At 38.8% G+C, this 21,090-nt stretch overlaps 1 protein-coding gene across 4 annotated transcripts in view; it reads left to right on the plus strand.

Annotated features, from left to right (window-relative positions):
- The window catches only part of TXK (TXK tyrosine kinase), a 60,311-nt gene that overhangs the window by 27,502 nt on the left and 11,719 nt on the right, over positions 1 to 21,090 (plus strand). For all 4 annotated transcript variants that reach the window (XM_058722658.1, XM_058722657.1, XM_058722660.1 and 1 more), the window contains 4 exons: positions 8,816 to 8,895; positions 10,069 to 10,196; positions 15,190 to 15,264; positions 18,424 to 18,595. In XM_058722658.1, the coding sequence (XP_058578641.1) occupies positions 8,816 to 8,895; positions 10,069 to 10,196; positions 15,190 to 15,264; positions 18,424 to 18,595 (455 nt within the window). The remainder of the gene's footprint in view (positions 1 to 8,815; positions 8,896 to 10,068; positions 10,197 to 15,189; positions 15,265 to 18,423; positions 18,596 to 21,090) is intronic.

A 21,090-nucleotide genomic window follows, 5' to 3' on the forward strand; every position in this document is an offset into this window, starting at 1 on the left:
GTAAAACACAGCAGATACAATTGAAACCTATCCCTTCTCTCATCTGTTTCATGCCCCCCATTCTCCAGAGGCAATCACAATAGAAGGGTGTGTTCCCATTGTGTCCATGTGCTTATATTTTTATCATATATATGTGCATATATATGTGCACATTACATTTTATCATATATATGTGCATTTTATGTGTTTTAACATTTCACATAAGGAGATCATATGTATGTTGACTAAAAAAATTTTTTTAACGTTTATTTATTTGTTTTTTTGAGAGACAGAGACAGAGCATGAGTGGGGGAGGGGCAGAGAGAGAGGAGACAGAATCTGAAGCAGGCTCCAGGCTCTGAGCTGTCAGCACAGTGCCTGATGTGGGGCTTGAACTCACAAACTGAGGTCATGACCTGAGCTGAAGTCAGATGCTTAACCCACTGAGCCACCCAGGAGCCTCAATTTTTAATGAAACATTGTATTTCAGTTTTATTCACTTGGGTACATAAAGATCAAGCACATACCTTTAACTGCTGTATACTGTTTCATTATGAGTATACCAAAATGTATTGATAAACATTCAAATTGTTTCTAACTTCTTAGTATTACCAACAGCCTGCCAAGAACTTTCTTGTACAGGTCATCTTGTACCCAAGGGCAAGGATTTTTCTTGTTATACCCAGAAATGAACTGATCAGAGTCTACGTGTGGATTTAACATTAAAGATATTTTGGAATCATGATTCAAAGTGCTTGTCCTAAGTTACACTCTCACAACGAATGAGAAAACTGGCCCCTTACATTCTTGCCAACAGTTGGTAACTTCATACTTTTTTTCAATTCACTGAGAAATTGTATATGTGTTTTATTTTCCTAATACAATTTTTTAAAATGTCTGTTTATTTTTGAGAGAGAGAGAGACAGAGACAGAGAGACAGAGTGCAAATGGGAGAGGGGCAGAGAGAGAGGGGGAGACACAGAATCTGAAGCAGGCTCCAGTTGTGCTGACAGCTCAGAGCCAGACGTGGGGCTCAAACTCACGAGCTGTGCGCGATCATGACCCGAGCTGAAGTTGGATGCCTAGCCGACTGAGCCACCCAGGGGCCCCCTGTGCATGTATTTTAAAATGTGCATTTCCTTGATCAACAGTTCAATGGAGTGACTTTTTATGTGTGTGTTGGCGAGTTGGGCTTCCTCTGCTGTTACATGACTGCTAATATCCTTTGCTCATTTTTCTTTTTTTTTTTAAAAAATTTTTTTTTTCAACATTTTTTATTTTATTTTTGGGACAGAGAGAGACAGAGCATGAACGGGGGAGGGGTAGAGAGAGAGGGAGACACAGAATTGGAAACAGGCTCCAGGCTCCGAGCCATCAGCCCAGAGCCTGACGCGGGGCTCGAACTCACGGACCGCGAGATCGTGACCTGGCTGAAGTCGGACGCTTAACCGACGGCGCCACCCAGGCGCCCCCCTTTGCTCATTTTTCTATATTGCAGTGCTGTTTGCCTTTTTAACTGATTCATATGTATTTTAAAAGTATATTCTGAAAACCTGTCTTTTAGGTTACTAATTTCTGGCTTAAAATTTTTTCATGTTCTTATTTTACACTTTAAAATATGTTAATGTCAAATTTTTCAGTTTTTATGATCTCCTTTTTTCCTTTTTTAGTATAATAAATCCTTCTCTCTTCTGAAGTAATAAAGGAAGTTTATATTTTCTTTTAAATGCTTTAAAGATTTGCTTTTCATTCTTAGGTCTTAATCTAAAATGTGTGTGTATGTGTGTTATGTGTGTGGATATTTTAAAATATATACACATTTTTCCATGTATTTAAAATATTTTTGTAATTTACATATTTTCTATGAAAAAAAATTTTTTAACGTTTATTTATTTTTGAGAGACAGAGAGAGACAGAGAACGAGCAGGGGAGGGACAGAGAGAGAGGGGGATACAGAATTTGAAGCAGGCTCCAGGCTCTAAGCTGTCAGCACAGAGCCCCGTGAGATCATGACCTCAGCAAAAGTCAGTTGCCTAACCAACTGAGCCACCCAGGCGCCCCTTTATTTTCTATTTTTTTTAAAGTACCTGGATTAAAACCTAACGGTCATGAGGCATTTAATTTTTTTAATGTTTATTTATTTATTTTGAGGGAGACAGAGCCAGGGTGAGAAGGGGACGGGCAGAGAGAGAGGCAGAGAGAGAGAGAGAGAGAGAGAGAGAGAGAGAGAGAATCCCAAGTAGGCTTTGCACCATCAGCAGCGGCCTAACATGGAGCTCAAAGTCACGAAGCCGAGAGACGGATGTTTGACTGAGCCACCCAGGTGCTCCAGTCACGAGGCATTTAAAAAATATATATGTGGCAGGATTCTCACACAGAGAGTCGTGACACTGAGGCTTTTCTTTCCTGGAAACAACTTTATTCCTGCCAGCACCGCTCCGTTGGGTTCGTACCCGAAGAACTGAGCCCCGAGCACCACGTGGCATAGTTTTTTAATGCATTTTTAAAAATTCTTTGTCTCCTATATATGGCAACATACAAACATGGAGTCTGATCAAGTGGCCTCATGTTACAAGGTCGTGAGGGATGTTGACATGTATGCATATAACCAGGTTGAGGTTTTTTTTTCCTTTCCTTAGGAAGGGGACCCTACCACATTTATATTTCTGGTTTGGGTTTCCTACTACTTTATTTAGCATTTGTCCTGTTATGTTCACAAGGGAGCCTGGCTTCCAATTTCCCACTCTCTTTGCCTAGTTTCAGTATAAAGGCTATGCTAGCATCATAAAATGAAGTAGGACATGAGGTTTTGTCTCTTTTTCCAGTCTTGAAAATAGTGTATATTGAATGCAGGTTATTTGTTCTTGAAGTTGCATATATCTCTCATGAAATAGTTTGGACATGCTGCTTTTTCAGATATTCGACTACTGATTTAATTTCCTTTTCTTTTTTGAGATGTTTGATAATTTATAGTTATGTGGAGAATTGCCTATTTTAGATTTATTTTCAAATTTATTGCATACATTTTTATAGAGGTATCTTATAATTTTATTTATGTCATATTTCAATAGTCGGTATGTTCATATGGTTTAAAAATCAAAAGATTTTCAAGTTTTCTTTCATCCTTGTCTCCAGGCCACCAAATCCCTTCTCCATAGACAAACTTCGATTATTAGTTTATTCTGCGCTTTTTCAGAAATATTTAATACATACACAAGTAGAAACATGTTTTCTTATAGTGTTATTTTTACACAAATAGTAATATATATACTCTTGTGTACATTACTTGTTTCATTTAACAATATATATTGGGAAGGAATCTTTTCACATCAGCACACAAAAAGTGTCCTCATTCATTCTACACATGCATAGTATTTCTTACTTTGGATGTATCACAATTTATTTAAAATTTTTAAAGGAAATCTAAGTACTATACTACTTTTATGAGTATATATGTAGGATAAATCACCCAAGATAGAAATTCTGGGTCAAAGGGAATGTACATTTCTAATTTTGGTAGACATTAAAGTACCCTCTATAGGAGTTGTACAATTAATATTTCTACTAGAAATGTAAGAGAGTGCTTATTTTCCCCACAACCTTCCCAGCAAGTGTTTAATGAAGCATATGGATCTTTGCTCTCTGACATCTCATATCAGTGTAGGCTTCAGCTACATTTCTCTTTTTAAAAACTTATTTTTATTAAAAAACTTTTTTTAACATCTATTTATTTTTGAGAGAGAGACAGAGCATGAGCAGGGGAAGGGCAGAGAGAGAGAGGGAGACACAGAATTGGAAGTGGGCTCTAGGCCCTGAGCTGTCAGCACAGAGCCGGACGACATGGGGCTCAAACCCGTCAACCATGGGATCATGACCTGAGTGAAAGTCAGACGCTTGACTGACTGAGCCACTCAGGCACCCCTCAGCTACATTTCTCTTATCCTGGGAATGTTAAGCATCTCTGTATATATGAAATTTTATATATTTGTCTCTCCTTTTCTGGAAGCTGTCTGTTCATATCCTTTGCAAAATTTTCAGTTGGTTTTTTAAAAAATGCTTTCCTCACAATTTGTAGGACCTCTGCAGCTATATTAAGGAAATTAGCTCTTGTGATATGTGGCAATACTCTTCCCAATTTTTCAGTTCTAATACTACCTTTTTCCATGAATGGTACTTGAATTTTTTGTGTTTGAATTTATCAGACAATTTTTTGCGAAGCTTTAGTGTCAAGTTAGAAAATATTATAAAAATTATAAAAACTATAATAAAAATATTGTAAAAATTTTTCCCATGTTTCTTGATTGCCTTAGTGGTCTTATTTTTAATGTATGCATGTTTGAATAATTTGTAGTTATTCCTGACACAGAGTGAGGTATGGATCCGATTTTATTGTTTTTCTAGATGGTTACCAAGTGTCTATCTTTTCTCCATTGATTTGAGATGCCACTTTCCTTAGAAACACAACTCCTATGTTGCACTACATCTGGACTTACTACTTGCTTTCGTTGATCCTCTTGTCTATTTATGTGATGCCTTTATCTGTTTTAAATACGGAGGCTTTCTTTAGTGTGGCTCACCTCCCTCATTATTCTTTTTCAGAAATATTCTGAAGATACATTTTATACGTATGAACTTCACAATTACTTTGCCCAGTTTATAAAAGCTTCCTACTGGTGCACTAAATTTACAGAGTAATTTAGGGAAAATTGTTTGGGCATTACAAATCAGTGCAGTTTGGGGACCAATTTGTTCTGGGACCCACATATTAATTATTCATATAGAAAAAATTAAAACTAGGTCCCTACTTCAAGCAAAAATAAATCTTGGATGGATTGAAAACCTAATGAGAGGAGGAAACATCTTTGTATTCTTTAGGAGCATTTAAAATTTTTCTTCATTGGGGTGCCTGGGTGGCTCAGTCGGTTGGGCGTCCGACTTCGGCGCAGGTCATGATCTCACAGTCTGTGGGTTCGAGCCCCGCGTCAGACTCCGTGCTGACAGCTCAGAGCCTGGAGCCTGCTTCGGATTCTGCATCTCCCTCTCTCTCTGCCCCTCCCCTGCTCATGCTCTGTCTCTCTCTGTCTCAAAAATAAATAAAAATATTTAAAAAATTAAATAAAATAAAATTTTTCTTCATTTAGCTCTTGCAAATTTTTAAGTTTATTTTAAGGTATTTTTTGTTGTTGTTGCTACTGTAAATGGGTGTATCTTTTTTTTTTTTAACCTGTGAAAAAACTTGAGTTTTGTGTTAATTTTGTAACTGATGACTTTGGTGAATTCAAAAAAAATGTTTGTAGTAGTTTTTTAGTTGATTCTCCTGGGTTTCAGGTAGAGAATCTTATCAACAGCAAACAGTGATAATTTCAAACCCTCTTGTACAATTTACTTTAATTAAAACAATTTTTTTTTTTTTTTTGAGAGAGAGAAGGCATGTGTGAGCGAGCAGGGGAGGGGAAGAAGGAGAGAGAGAGGAGCAGGCTACACGCTTGGGTCCGAGCCTGACATAAGGCTTGATCCCATGATTCTGGGATTACGACCTGAGCTGAAATCAAGAGGTGGACGCTCAACCAAAGGAGCCACCTATGTGCCCTTCCTCTTTTACAATTTAATCCAGTATATCTTGTCTGTTGTTTTTTTTTTTTTTTTTTTTTTTTTTTTTTGTCTCTCATTTCATCGCATTAGCTGGTATCTCAGAGCAACATGAAACACCAGTGCTGACAGTGGGGTGTTTCTTTTTCCTGATTTTAGTTGGAATGATTTTGCATAGAAAGCTTAATGCTGGACTTGGGACTAATGTAAATAAGGGCTATGGTAAGGAAGTACATATATATTACTATTTTACTGAGAATTTATTTTTTTTTTTTTAATTTTTTTTTTCAACATTTTTTATTTATTTTTGGGACAGAGAGAGACAGAGCATGAACGGGGGAGGGGCAGAGAGAGAGGGAGACACAGAATCGGAAACAGGCTCCAGGCTCCGAGCCATCAGCCCAGAGCCTGACGCGGGGCTCGAACTCACGGACCGCGAGATCGTGACCTGGCTGAAGTCGGACGCTTAACCGACTGCGCCACCCAGGCGCCCCTATTTTACTGAGAATTTAAAGACAGCTGATACTAGAAATGGAAATTTTTCAAATGCCCTTTCAACATCTACGGTGATGTTTATGGGATTTTTATCCTCAGATCTATTAATAGGCTGAATTATATGAATAAAATCCCTGATATTCAAGTACTCTTGTATTCCTGTATGCAATCCCTCTTGGTCATGGTATGTTATTCTTTCCCCGTGTGATTTGACTCAGTTTCTTAGTATTCGGCTAGGATTTTTGTGTGGACACGAGTGAGACTTGTTAGCAATTTTCCCTTTTTGTGCACAGTCTTTGCTGTGTTGTTCGTGTTGATAGTAAACCCACTTTATATAAAAATTTAGAAGTCTTTCTTTCCACGTGCTCTGGGATCGTGTAATATTACAATGTGTCACTGTGATGTTTTTAATATTGCAGCTCTTTTAAAACCTCATCTGTTTTCCCGTTCAGTAGGTCTATTAACATTTCTAGATAGTCTGAAATCAATTTTGATAAATTCTATGTTTTGCTACTTAATTACTCATTTCATTCAAGTTCAAATGTGTGGAGTCAAGATGATTCTTTTATTTTTATTTTTTTTCTGGATCCTTGTGGCTTATTTTTTGATAGATTTTCCCCATTATTTTTTTTTTTTTTTAATTTTTTTTTCAACGTTTTTTATTTATTTTTGGGACAGAGAGAGACAGAGCATGAACGGGGGAGGGGCAGAGAGAGAGGGAGACACAGAATCGGAAACAGGCTCCAGGCTCCGAGCCATCAGCCCAGAGCCCGACGCGGGGCTCGAACTCACGGACCGCGAGATCGTGACCTGGCTGAAGTCGGACGCTTAACTGACTGCGCCACCCAGGCGCCCCGATTTTCCCCATTATTTATTGGTTGGGTTGGTTAACAATTTATGTATTTCATTGTTTTTCCCTATATAGCCAGATTTTGTATTTAATTACTATCTTAATTACACTGTTGCCTTTATAATTTATTCCTTTCTGCTTCTGTCTTTATTCACTTTCTTCTTTTACTTTACTTGGTTCTTATCCTAAATTCTTAAGGTGGATAAATTTATTTTTGTATTTCCTTCATTTATTGATATAAATAATTAGACTGAGTACTGTTTGAATAGCAGAGGTTCCGATATGTGGCGTTCCCTTATTATTTTCTAGATGTTTTCATTTTTATTTGGATTTCGTTGAGTTATATCAAAGAGAACTTTACCTAGTAGTAGCTTTCTCCTTTGGAACTTGTTATGAATTCCTACTTTATTGCTTTGTTGCCATGGTTGCTGTTTGTTCTCTTTCCACTTTGAAGAAGAGGTCACTACATATACAACTTTATTATATGCGTGTTATATATGCATATATATACTGTACATACAACTTTGCTTTTTACCTCTTAGTCTTTTCCATTTGTGTCCCCTATGGTATGGAACACAATCCTTGGACATGGTAGGAATTCAATAAAAGCTAGATTTTTATTATTTAAAAAGTTTTTAAATGTTTATTTATTTTTGAGAGAGAGAGAGAGAGAGACAGAGACAGAGCATGAGTGCCCAGAGAGAGAAGGAGACACAGAATCTGAAGCAGGCTCCAGGCTCTGAGCTGTCACCCCAGAGCCCGACGCGGGCCTCGAACTCACAAACCATAAGATCATGACTTGAGCTGAAGTCGGACACTTAACTGACTGAGCCACCCAGGCGCCCCTAAATTTTGATTATTTTAAATGGTTATGAGAGTTTTTGGTTTGAAACTTTTGGCCAGAAAATGAGGCTTGTTCCTTGGTAAGCATCTGGAGGGAAGAGGAGACTCTGTTTGATGTATTGTGTTCACCTTGGGGGGTCACACCATAGTGTTTGGTTTGGGCAGGTCTCAAGCAACTTATTGACACTTCATAAGTGTAAACTTTCACAGGTTTGGCAAGCTTCTGAGATATTTCCCCCTCCGGCAGGGTAACACTCGGTAAAGGTGAAAACTCTTTACGATATCAAACAAACAGCTCCATATCAAACAAACAGCCCAAAGCAAACAGTGCAACATTCAAAGTCATTGAAAACCAATTTACAGCTGTATTGGAGTTTCCCCGAGGATGTCTGTCAGGTGGAATCCAATTCATAACCTAACATCAACCTTATGATATTCTTCTCTCCTGCTGATTCTCTTCTCGTCTCTCCCATGAGAGTTGCTTCTCTCTGGCAGCAGCTAAAATGGCTCCCCTGCCCTTCTTTCCAGACTCCCTCAAAGTTTGTTCTCTTTCCATCCCTATCATGAATTCTGCTCACTTTGCCCATTCCCTGCCTTTCCAGATGTATTTCTCCCTGCTTCCCTCACCCCATCAGCCATGTTGTTCTTTTTCTTCCAAAATACCACCTGTCAATCTGTCTTTGAGTGCTTCCTATTCATCAGCTATTTTTATCTATTATCTTGACCAATATAACAAAAAAATAACTAAATGGTGGGGTACAAGGTTGTCAAATGCAGAATTTTTCTCAGAGCAATCAGGAGCAAACTTGTAAAAATACTCATACGTTACAAATTCTTGTCCCAATTATATAGGAGTGATGTATGTATTTGTATACAATATAAATTATTTTATAGGTGTGACTTCTTCACAGATAAGGGAGATAAGATTGCATATATTTGTGAAAACAATCTCATCCACTTATAGTAAGTCGGTACAGTTTGGATTTTGTTCCTGAGATGTACGTTTGTCTTTCTTCTTAGTGAGGAATAAATTTGTACACACAATGTCTTGTTTTGCAGTCTAAAGAAGGTGCATTTATTGTCAGAGATTCGAGACATTTGGGATCCTACACGATTTCTGTGTTTATAAGAGACAGAAGGTAAGCAATTGTTGTTTGATGTTGAATTATTTATTTTGAGAGAGAGGGGGAGAGTGCATACACATGCATGTGTGTGGGGGATGGGACAGAGAGAGGGGGAGAGAGAGAATGCCAAGAAGGTTCCGTGCTATCAATACAGAGCCTGATGTGGGGCTCAAACTTACAAACTCTGATATCATGATCTGAGCCAAAATCAAGAGTCAGACGCTTAACCAACTGAGTCACCCAGGCGCCCTAGAGCTGGAAGGGAAGCAAGTGTGATTTTGTTCACTTTAGAGATAACAGTCCTTGGGACACTCTGTCTTACATAGGCACTGTCACATGGAGAAAGTGAAATCTTGGTATAGAAGCTTGCTGGCTTGGAAGTTAGTACTACCAATCTATTCAAGTTACGTCCCTAACCAGCTCTGTGTATGACATTGGATAAGTTATGTGACTTCTCCCATCTCTTTTTCTCAACCGTGAGGGAGTTGGCTTAGTTGTAGCAGGCACTGGTGATGCTTTCCTCATATCCACTGGTTTACCTTGCGTTTACCTGTAGAGAGTTCTGTACTCAGCACGCCTCCCATGCCTTTCTGCCTGAAGATGTTCTCTGGCTGCGGGAACTCGTGGTCCCCATGGGTAGACGGGAAGTGCCCGAGAGTTAGCATCCTAGCAGTGCCCCTCTATCAATGAGGAACGGAAGATAAGCTCCTCAGCTGCTTTGCACTTCAGTGGGGCAACTCTCAGATGTGTTCCACGGTCTCTCATAGCTTTCCAGAGCCCTAGGAGCTCATCGTAAACCTGCTCATCAATACACCCTCTATCGGCTTTCCCCCTTTCTTTGTTTCCTATATCCTTGCATCCCTCACAGTGCGTTCATTCATTCATTGAACTGATACTTGATATTCAGCAAATGCGTATAAGTGTCCCTAGTGGGCTCTACTTTTTTGGACATTGGAGTTGTCAATCAGACAACTTTGGCTGAAGTTATGTTCGAATCTAAGACCCCAATTAGATAGCTAAGGCATTTACCCAGGGGTAGTGAGGCATCTGTTGAATCCAACCCACTCTGCAGTGTATAGTGTTCGTAGGATAAAAGCTTTACAGGCGGAGTCCCTGTTGCTTAATGAACTGACTTCGTTCCAAACGGATCTTTTGCTTATTTACTAATTCACATTTTATTGATTGTAGAAATATGGAGGCTACCATCAAACATTATCAGATTAAAAAGAACGACTCAGGACAGTGGTATGTGGCTGAAAGACACCTCTTTCAGTCAATCCCCGAGTTGATCTGGTATCACCAACACAATGCAGCAGGTAAGTCAGGGGCAACAGGCTGGGAGAGTCAGCGAGCCAGGCCCCAGACAGGCAATGCATCTGTGGTCTCAGACACTTAACAGGAGCAAATGCCCCTGAGAAATATGTGTGAGCCTGAAATACAACCGGTTTTCTGAACAATTCTCCTTATTGATGCTTCTTTGTTTTTATAGTCAGGCGACAACAGGTAAGTTGATTCTTTACATTTCCGCCAGGTTAGAAAAATGACAGATGGCAGAGAAGCAAAAGGCAATTTAATTATCAGTGCATTTGTTTCTGAAATTTACATACGGCTAAATGTAATAGAATTTCCAATATCCTAAATAATCATGCTTCCTTCTCTTTGCCCCCATAAGTTTGCTCTCTACTTCAGTTGTATAGACAATTACCCTTAAATAGCTCATTCTCTGTTCTTTCTTATTTGGAGAACAGAAAAAATTATATAGGATGCAGCCTTTAAGTTACAACGTGGCTTAAATAGGCAGAAGCATCATGGAACCCCCGTCCCCAGGTGTTGTTTGCTGTAGTTGCTATTTTTGCAAACGTATCATCAATGGAAAGATACAGGATTCCAGTAAGTTGCACCACAATTTCAATCACAGCTCTGGCCTTCAGCCCCCACCCAACCTGTATTGGACCACTTTGAACTCATGGGGGAATCTTCTTACCTCAACGTTATGGAATTTGGAACCCACTGTAACTTGTCATGTTGTTTTGACTTCTGGTCATACAATACTTTTTAAGATTTCTCTCATGAAAAGTTGTGTTGACAAAAAAAAAAAAATCCCTTTTGGAAAGTGGCCACTTTTCCTTGACACTAGTTCTAAATATCAAGAATAAGTCCAAGGAAATTTTTATCCACTTATGGGATGAGTCTGCATGGATATTCCAGATGGTCATTGGGGGTTTAGTTAGAGAGGAAGTAGCAGTGAGTCTCAGTGGGGCGAGGGAAGACATATTTGTGTCTAGAGACGAAAACCCTTAGAATAAGGAGATCAGTTCTGAGTTTTTTTCTTCATACTCCTCTTTCCCTTCCCTTCAAAGACAAAATTTGAGAAACAGAGTGGTTATGGTGGTGAGGTTAAAAGAAAGATACTAAGGTAGCTCAGGATGTGCTGACATGAGAAGATGTTAGTGATAAGTTGTTTAGTAAAGAGAAAAAAAGTGCAAAGCAGTATATGAGAATATAGTGCCGCTTTTGTAACAAAAGATTTAAAAATATGTATGCATAGAAAAAGTCTGTTAAATTTTATGTAATAATTTTTAAACTAACAAGATTATAACAGACTACAAACTTAATGCTTACCTCTGGGGAATGACACTGGGGGTAAGGGAAGCTTTGATTTTCTGCTGTATAGATTGCTTTAAGGTTTGGTATTTTTGTTTGCATGGACATAAATTATTCTTATAATGTATAAAATACCACACAGATCATCTTTAAAAGATCAAGCGAAACATCAAGAAAAGCAAAACTTACAACTATGGCTGCTGCTTATTAGAGAGAAAAGAAAGTAAAAAAAGATATAAGAAAACAAGAAAAGAAGGATGATAAGAGGAAAGCCCTGGGAACGCAGAAATAGCTGGCATTTACTGAAGACTTAATTTGGACCCGACCCTGTTCTGAGTGCTTTCATGTATATTTATTTATTTAATCTTCAGAACAACCCTATGAAGTAGGTTCTGTTAGTACCTCGATCTTACAGATGAGGAAACGGAGGGATGAGTTGTACTCAAGATTGCATAGTTAATAATTGTGCTGAGATTTGAACTCAAAAAAATCTTTGAAACAGTTGGAACCATCGAACCCCCTGGCTCCACAGTCTGCACTAAATGACTTCTGTATCCTCCAGAAAGAGACGAACCATACCATTGGAGGGTACTTTGGAGGGCCAGTTTCAGAAAAGGCTGTGAATCAGAGCCCATGACTATCCTGTCTACTTGTTGACTTCTGGTCAGTTTGGTTCGTGGCAATCCGTCTCTTTGCCAGAAGCAGGGACAATGCCACGAGAGTGATAGACTTCTTTCTGTCAAAGAGAGAGGCTATCATTAAACCACTGGTAGTAAATCACAGAATAAAAATGTTTAGCAAATAAGCATCTTGAAATTAGAGGGAGGTGTTAGGATCGCAAAGAAATTCCTCGTTATATTCCTTATTTGGACAATGTGTTATAGAGTCCCAGCTTGATGAGGGCTCTAACCTCAATTAGGTCTTCAAAGTCACTGGTTAATATCCTTTCCAGCTTTCTCTTCAAACTTCTACCGTTCTCCTCTAGACTCCTTCTCCAATATTATCCACTGCCCTGTCAGCAAATCCCTAGCTGTCCACTTCACTAAGAAAACTGAAGCCAGCAGACAGGAGCTCCCTCAGGCTTACCCTCCTCCCCTCACTCCCTCCAGGAGTGGTCGGGACAAGCCTGTGCCCCTGTTCCCTCCATTCCTCTCCTGCTGGGACCAACCACCATCTCCCCTTCCTTTCTCTCCTGTATCTCTTACATTTCCTCTGAACTTCTCCCTTTAGACTGGAAACGTGCTTAAGGCTTTATTATTCAAAAAGCAAAACACCCAAAGCCCTCCCTTGGTCCTTTCTTCTTCTTTTAGACATTACTCTTCTAAGTCATGCTTTTTGGAAAAATATGTCCACATCTACCGTCTCCACTTGCTCATTTCCATTTGCTTTTTTTTTTTTTTCTTTTTTGAGAGAGAGAGAGAGATTGAGAAAGAGAGATAGTGCAAGAGTGTGAGCAGGGGAGGGGCCAAAGGCAGAGGGAGAGAGAGAATGTGAAGTGGGCTCCACACCCAGGGTGGAGTCCCACGTGGGGCTCAATCTCATGACCAGAGATCATGACCTGAGCCGAAATCAAGAGTTGGACGCTCAACAGACTGAGCCACCCAGTTGCCCCTCCATTTGCTTTTTATTTATTTATTTATTTATTTATTTATTTATTTATTTATTTTATTATTTTTTTTTATTTTTGGGACAGAGAGAGACAGAGCATGAACGGGGGAGGGGCAGAGAGAGAGGGAGACACAGAATCGGAAACAGGCTCCAGGCTCCGAGCCATCAGCCCAGAGCCTGACGCGGGGCTCGAACTCACGGACCGCGAGATCGTGACCTGGCTGAAGTCGGACGCTTAACCGACTGCGCCACCCAGGCGCCCCTCCATTTGCTTTTTAAACACGTGCAATGTAGCTTCTGCTTCCATTGCCCTATGTTTTACCAGTGATCCCCATATTGACCTATAGGGTGATGCTTTTTAGTTCTTGTATTTTCAAGCCCTCTCTGCTATATTTGGCAGTGTCACCCCTTGAAACTCCCTACTTCCCAGATACTTTGACCCTGCGCTTTCTTGTTCTTGAACCCAGATATTCCTTATAGGTCTTCCCAATGAGTCTTAATTCTACTCTTCTTTAAACATTGGTGTCTGCAGGGATCTGTCCCCAATCACTTCTCTTCTCACCCTAGACGTTTCCCTTCGCAGAATTCTGCCTGGTAGTCCCAGGTACTTGCAATCCCACAGGCCCTGAACTTCAGTGATGAGATGGAACTCTTCATCTTAATCACTGCTTTCCCTCCAAGCCTGCTCCCCTTTCTGTTGTCTGTCTCAGATGATGCTGTCATCATTCTGTCCGTTACAGGGGCTGGAAACATAGGAGTCTCAAGAGATGCTTGCATTCTCCTTGATAGATAGCTCTTTCTCCTCCTCCTCCTCCTCCCCTTCCTCCTCCTTCTCCTCCTTCTCTTTCTTCTCAGTCATTAGAAAACTTGTTTTATTGAAGCGTGGTTGCCATACAGTAGTATATTCGATTATGTAATGTAGTGATTGAACATTTGTATAAATAACCAAGTGATCACCACAATAAATCTAGCTACCGTCTGTCTTTGAGATCGACCTAGAAGAGTGTCTTGCACACAGTAGGCACTGAGTGATGCTTCTTTCTGTTCTTATACTGGCCAAGTTTGTTTCTTTTAGCCTTTGCACGTGCTGTTCCATCTGCCTGGAATGTTTTTCCTCCTAATCTTTGTAAGATGGTTCCTTGTCAATGAATGTCAGCATAGCCGCCATCTTGTCGGAAGGGCCTTCCCTGAGCACCCATTCGATAGAAGCTCTATTGCAGGTACTCTGCGTGTACTCATCTTCTGCTTTCTCTTGTGTGTGCACGCATTTGTTTATTTTCTCTTCCCCCGCTACAGTGTAGGCTCTGTGGGAGCAAAGAACATCACTGTCTTAGTCACTGCTGTCTCCTACCAGTTAGTTAATGGTTGGTGCAAAGCAGGCCCCAAAGAAATATTAGTGAAAGAAATAAATAATTAATGCTTGTTGAACTAAATGAAATTGATGGTACAGAATACTACACACGGACCCAATCAAAAGAAGTCTCATTTACTCTAGCATTTTTTTTTTAGAAAAAAAAACAATTCTTGAAAAGTAGGGTTGGGAAATGGGTCCACTTCAGTACTACTGGTAGTTGAATGAATTAGTGCATTTTTTTTTTTTTATACATGCTTTGATCAAGAAGTCACATTTTCAGGAATTTATTCTAAGACGATAATTTGAGAGGTACATAAAAATTTATGTTCAAAACATACAGCGTCTTTTACAATAGTGAAATTTTAGAAATAACTTTAAGCTCTGTTTATAGTTATTAATATATATCAATGACATATTGAGTGCAAAAAGCTTATAGCAAAACATTCACTTTTCTGTGAAACATTGGGTGCGTATATGCTTTCAAATACAAATTTGGAGGTTTTTGCAAAGGTGCTCACCAGAATGATAATGATGTATCTCTGGTATATCATGTATAATGTGTGTCCAAATATTATTTTATGAAAATGGGGAAAATAAACAAATAGATCGATGTAAAATACTGTTTTTTTTTTATTTTGGCCTAATTTATTTGAAGAATGGCACTGTCTTCTACTATATTTGCTTTCTTTTTTTCTTTTATATTAGTAACTAGACTTGAAATACTGATTCCTCTTCCTCCCCAGGTCTCATGACCCGTCTCCGCTACCCGGTTGGACTGATGGGCAGCTGTTTGCCAGCCACAGCGGGTTTCAGCTATGGTAATGTATGCACGTGGACTCAAGTGCAGCCTCAAATCTGGGAAAGAATCTCCCCCAAGTTCCCTCGGCGTTCTTTAAATTCTTAGCTTTTCTGAGATACCTAGATAGGTTTCTTCTCAAAGTTGGAATCCTCCTTCTGAGATAGTGAAGTATATGCATCTCCTAAAGAGCAACTTGAACTTTGGCAAGAACCATTTTGATTTTACTTCAAATTTCACTGTACATTAGCAGGCGCTCTTTTGGTACATTAGAATTCTTTTTATTTGGGTGTTTGAGTTATTGCTCTCTGGGTACAAGCGTGGCTGGGAAATGACTGCTCCCCAAGAGAACCTGCTAAAAAGACCTGCTAAATGTCTCCTCTTCCCCTTTTAAAAATAGAACTTGTAGAAAGTTTGATTCGAACCATTTTCTAGCAAATGAGTATTTGCAAATCTGTTGAGAATAAGTAAGAGCCAAAGAATTCTGTTTTGTAATTTGGTGACCCTTTGTTCCCTTACATTCCTCTCATTAGTGTGAATCAGAATGTACTGAGAAACCGGCAAGATAATTATATCACGTAACGGATAACCAGGACCCAGGGTCTCTATTTTAATTGGGATGGGAGAGTGATTTCAGGGTAATAGGGATGCCTAGGTTATTCTCTGTCCCTACATGCAATGTACATAATAAAAGTTCTGTGCCATTAGCAATTTATTTAAGTTAAGCATTAAGTTAAGTTTTAATTTTTAAAAAATAAACTTCTCAATTTTTTTTTTAACATATAGAACAGTGCACAAACTCATAACTCTATAGCTCACTTAGCTTTGCCTGGTTTTGATTACTTTATCTAAATGGAATAAGACACCATACACAATAATACACAATACCGTGTATTGTGTCTGGCTTCTTCCTCTTCACCCATGGTGTTGGGTGTGGTTGGCTCATCTCCGTGGTGGTGTGGTATGACATTGCGTGACTATACCACAGTGGATTTACCCATCCTTCTTTAGATGACCATTTGGCTTGTAACCAATTTTTACCACATAAATAATATCATTATGAACATTCTTGCATGTCTTTTTTTTTTTTTTTTTTTTTTTTTTTTTTTAACATTTTTTATTTTATTTTTGGGACAGAGAGAGACAGAGCATGAACGGGGGAGGGGCAGAGAGAGAGGGAGACACAGAATCGGAAACAGGCTCCAGGCTCGGAGCCATCAGCCCAGAGCCTGACGCGGGGCTCGAACTCACGGACCGCGAGATCGTGACCTGGCTGAAGTCGGACGCTTAACCGACTGCGCCACCCAGGCGCCCCTCTTGCATGTCTTTTGATGAGGTTCAGTACTCATGTAAGCTCCACCAATGTTGGATATATACTTAAGAGTGGAATTACTGGGTCATAGAGCGTGTACCCATTCAGATTTAGTTAGTTTTCCAAACAGCTTATACCAAACTACACTTCAATCAATAGCGTATGGGAGTTCCAGGTGCTCCACACCTTTGCCCTTGCTAATGTTTAGTCATTCCTGTGGATTCTTTTCTTTGGTTTTCACGTTACCCAATCTGGCATGTGTAGTAATCGTATCTCATTGTGGTTTAAACTTGCATTTCCCTGATGACTAATTATTTTGATCAATTTAGTGGCCATTTGGGTATACCCTTTTGTGAGAGCATACTCTATTCAAGTTTTTTAACTCTTAGAAATATAATTATCTGCCTTTTTCTGATTTCTTTTTTCATATTCTGAATACGAATTCCTTACTGGTTACGCATTTTAGAAATATCTTCTCCCAATATGTGGCTTTCCTTTTCACTCTCTTTTAAAAAAAATTTTTGAATACTTATTTATTTTTAAGAGAGAGAGGGGCAGGGGCAGAGGCAGAGAGAGAGAGGGAGACACAGAATCCGAAGTCGGCTCCAGGCTCTGAGCTGTCAGCACAGAGCCAATGAGGGGCTTGAGCTCAGGAACTGAGAGATCATGACCTGAGCTGAAGTTGGATGCTCAACTGACTGAGCCACCCAGGTGCCCCATTCCTTTTCACTCTCTTAATGGGGTGTATTTGATAGAATTTTTACGAAGTGTAATTTGTCAATATTTTCCTTTATGGTTATATTATGTTGAATAAATTCTTGCCAATATCAAGGTCATAAATATATTCTCCCATGTTGCTTTTATTTATTTATTAAAAAAAAATTTTTTTTTCTCATGTTACTTTTAAAACACCTGGTATCCGGAGGGAGAGCACTTTGCAAAGTTGGCCTTTACAACTCTTTAAACTGCATTATTCTAAACTTCCAGCAGATGGCGGTGTTGCAATATAAAAGGAGATACTAAAACGGATCGTCAAGAGGGTTATTTTATTTTTATTTTTTGTTAATTGATAGCGAAATTTGTGTGTGTGTGTGTGTTTTCTTCACTTTATTTTTTTATTTTTTTGAGATTATTTTCATTTTTATTTATTTTTTTAAATATAATTTATTGTCAAATTGTCTTTCATACAACACCCAGTGCTCATCCCAAGTGCCCTCCTCAATGCCCATCACCCATAAGAGGGTTAATTTAAAAACAGTTCTTTTTTCTTCATTTAGTTCTATGGAAGTCAAATATACCATACCACAAATTTCACTTCAAACATAGATACATGTGAGTTAGAATCCTAAACATTGGACTTATTTATTAGATGAATGTTAGACTTTTTCCTAAGGAGAAAACACCAAGGCAGAAAAGCCCTTTGGGGGTGGGAGTGGGCAGAGGAACAACAGAAGAAGGTGAAATGGGGGGGATCGGGGGGGGACCAAATGTTGTGCCTCACAAGTTTACTCAGCAGGACAAAACCAGATGGGGACATACATATTTTAGGGCCCAGGTGTAGTTTTGGTAGGTTTGTTTTAGAAAGGCAAAGTGTTGCATTTCATCCTGCATCCCTCTGGAAAGAGAACGTATGTTTTGATATCCATAATTCCTCTCTAAGTAAGTCAAGTTTATATCTTTAAGCTTGAATTCTGGAATTACACATGAAAACCACAGTGAGGGTATTAAAAATGTTTACTGTTCTGTTCCACTCATTTATAACATTTTTAGCCTCTTTGTAAAAGAATAGAATAGGTCTAGATGATTCCTAAATCATTTCCAGCTCTAAAAATTTACCCTACTTGTAACATGGATGTTTTACTTTTCTAGAAAAGTGGGAGATAGATCCCACTGAGTTGGCGTTTGTGAAGGAGATTGGAAGCGGTCAGTTTGGGGTAGTCCATTTAGGGCAATGGCGAGCACACATCCAGGTAGCTATCAAGGCCATCAGCGAAGGCTCCATGTCTGAAGAGGACTTCATCGAAGAGGCTAAAGTGATGACGTAAGTATAAGCAACACCCAGATCAATTTCATGCAACATTCTGTGTTATGGAAAGAACACGGAGTTTGGAGCAGTTACACCTGGATTTGTGTCACAACTCTGCCCAAGCTAGTTGTGTGACCTGAGAAAATTATTTGATCTCTGTGTGACCTGAGTGAGTTATTTCACCTTTCCGAGCCTCAGTTTCTTCACCTGTAAAATGGGGATAACAATACCTTCGTTACTGCATCAACATGTGAATTAAGTGAGATAATCCATGAAAGTGACAAGTCTTTACAGGACTTTCTTTTTTGCTTTTCCTGGAAGCAAAAATGTTGGTTTTGTCTAAATGGTGATATAAGGGTAAAGTATTTGCTTTCAGAGAATTTAAGAATCCTGAGCTCTAACAGAAGTGACTCTTTGTGGCCCACTGGACACTGTTCCTGACTTCTGTGATTTCTCAGATCAGCATTTTGACTTAGTTGAATATGAATATATTACGTCTGTAATCTGAGTTGGATCAGGACAAGCTGATAATTTGGTATAAATAAAGTATTTGTTCAACAATGGGGAGTAGCATTGTGGTGAAAAATGAAAACCCCAGATGGTGTCACCTCGATTCTGTTCTCCAAAGCAATTATGTTCTGTTCTAAACTTGCAGACCTCAATGGAAAACAAACAAACAAAGAAACCAGAATCGATAACTGGACCCATTCTCCTTTAAAGACAGAGCAATGCTGTCTCTTGGGGCTCTCAACCCATACCCCAAGTGTCCTATCGAAATATTCTTCCCATCCACTTATAGTAAAATTAATTTCAGGAGAAGTTATATTAAACACATTTTCCAGTCATATCAGCTTCCCAAAGATGATTTCGTGCCCCTAGATTACCCCAGGTGGCTATCTGTCTGGAATGTGTTCCCTGATACCATTGGCATCAGACCCTAGTTTTCCTGTATCTAAAGGAGAGACAAAACATTATATTCCTCTGTGTTGATTAGATAGGTGTGATAAGAAAAGAAAGACTGGGAGACATGTGGTTCAGGGGAAGTCGAAGCCTATACTGGAATTCCTAGGAAATGAAAGAATTAGAGATGTCCAATGTCAGGTTGAGAGGATTCTTGAAAGGTTCAAGCCCTACTGGGCATTTGGGGTTCAGGTTGCTGGGGAAGATGTTTTGAAGACAGTGGAAGATCCATGGAGTGGGGGAGATAACGATAGCTCCAGGAAGTCTACAGAGGCAGGAATGAAGCTAAGGGCTTATTTTTAAGTCAGTTCAGGTGAACACAATGTACTGTTGGGTTTGAACAGTCGGTTTTTTTCTGATGTTTTGAAAGTGAGGCAGAAAAATTTCCTTCTAACATCCTGTTGCAAATACAGTCATCTTTAAAAAAGTACATACTGACATGCATTGAGCTCTATCTGTGAAGCATACACATCTTGGTAATATAGTAGTACCTCCTTTTTGTAAGTGTGTAGTTTAAATGTCACCTCCTTCAGGATGTCTCCCCTGCCATGTTTGATTGACTTTCTACTGTATCACCTGTGTTAGTTCATCAATGTATTTGTCACTGCTCCAGTGATCTTGCTAAACAAACATAGCGTAATGTTTCAATTCTCAGATGTTTGTATGTGGGTATCAGTGTGGTGGTTTTCTCATGGCAAGTCAATATTCCATTTTAAGAACGACTTTCCCGCCATTATTCTGCATACATGTAAATTGCATCCCTTAACTGAAAGTATGCTTTATGAATTAGAAAGATAAGTCAGACAAAATATACGTATTTAAGATATATATCTACAGATGAAAATCATGTATAGATTCTCTGAATGCCTTTTTTCTACTGACTGGAAGTGTTTTTGCATGCTACTTATATGGTAAGATGTCAATCACTCACATACATTATTTTAAGGTAAATAATCCTCCCGAGTCATTGATTTTATTTTACCTCTATAAATGAAAAGAGGTAACATTTCAAGTTATTTCTGAGTGACAGAGAAATTGGCTTGTTACACATCTTCTAAAATTATAAACATTAACTTGAATATTATTTTCCATGATTGAATGCTACATACTCCAGAAGAAACAGTAAACTTTTGAAGTTTAGATAACTAAAGAATTCTGTATTTTATTTTATTTTTTCTGTATGTATTTTAATAGGTAACTTTCAAGGGTGTGTGTGTGTGTGTGTGTGTGTGTGTGTGTGTGTGGTGACTGGATTGCTGAACACAGAGAAGGGTTTCATGTTGGTAGGTATTTTTCAGTTTCCAACTTTGTCTGAAATTTTCTTTTTTTTTTAAATGCCTTTATTCTTTATCATTTAATTTTCTTTTTTCTTTCTTTCTTTCTTTCTTTCTTTCTTTCTTTCTTTCTTTTTCTCTTTCTTTCCCTTCCTTCCTTCCTTTCTTTCTCTTTTTCTTTCTCTTTCTTTCTTTCTTTCTTTCTTTCTTTCTTTCTTTCTTTCTTTCTTTCTTTCTTTCTTTCTTTCTTTCTTTCTTTCTTTCTTTCTTTCTTTC

Source organism: Neofelis nebulosa, chromosome 3, assembly GCF_028018385.1.
Source record: "Neofelis nebulosa isolate mNeoNeb1 chromosome 3, mNeoNeb1.pri, whole genome shotgun sequence".
NCBI lineage: Eukaryota > Metazoa > Chordata > Mammalia > Carnivora > Felidae > Neofelis > Neofelis nebulosa.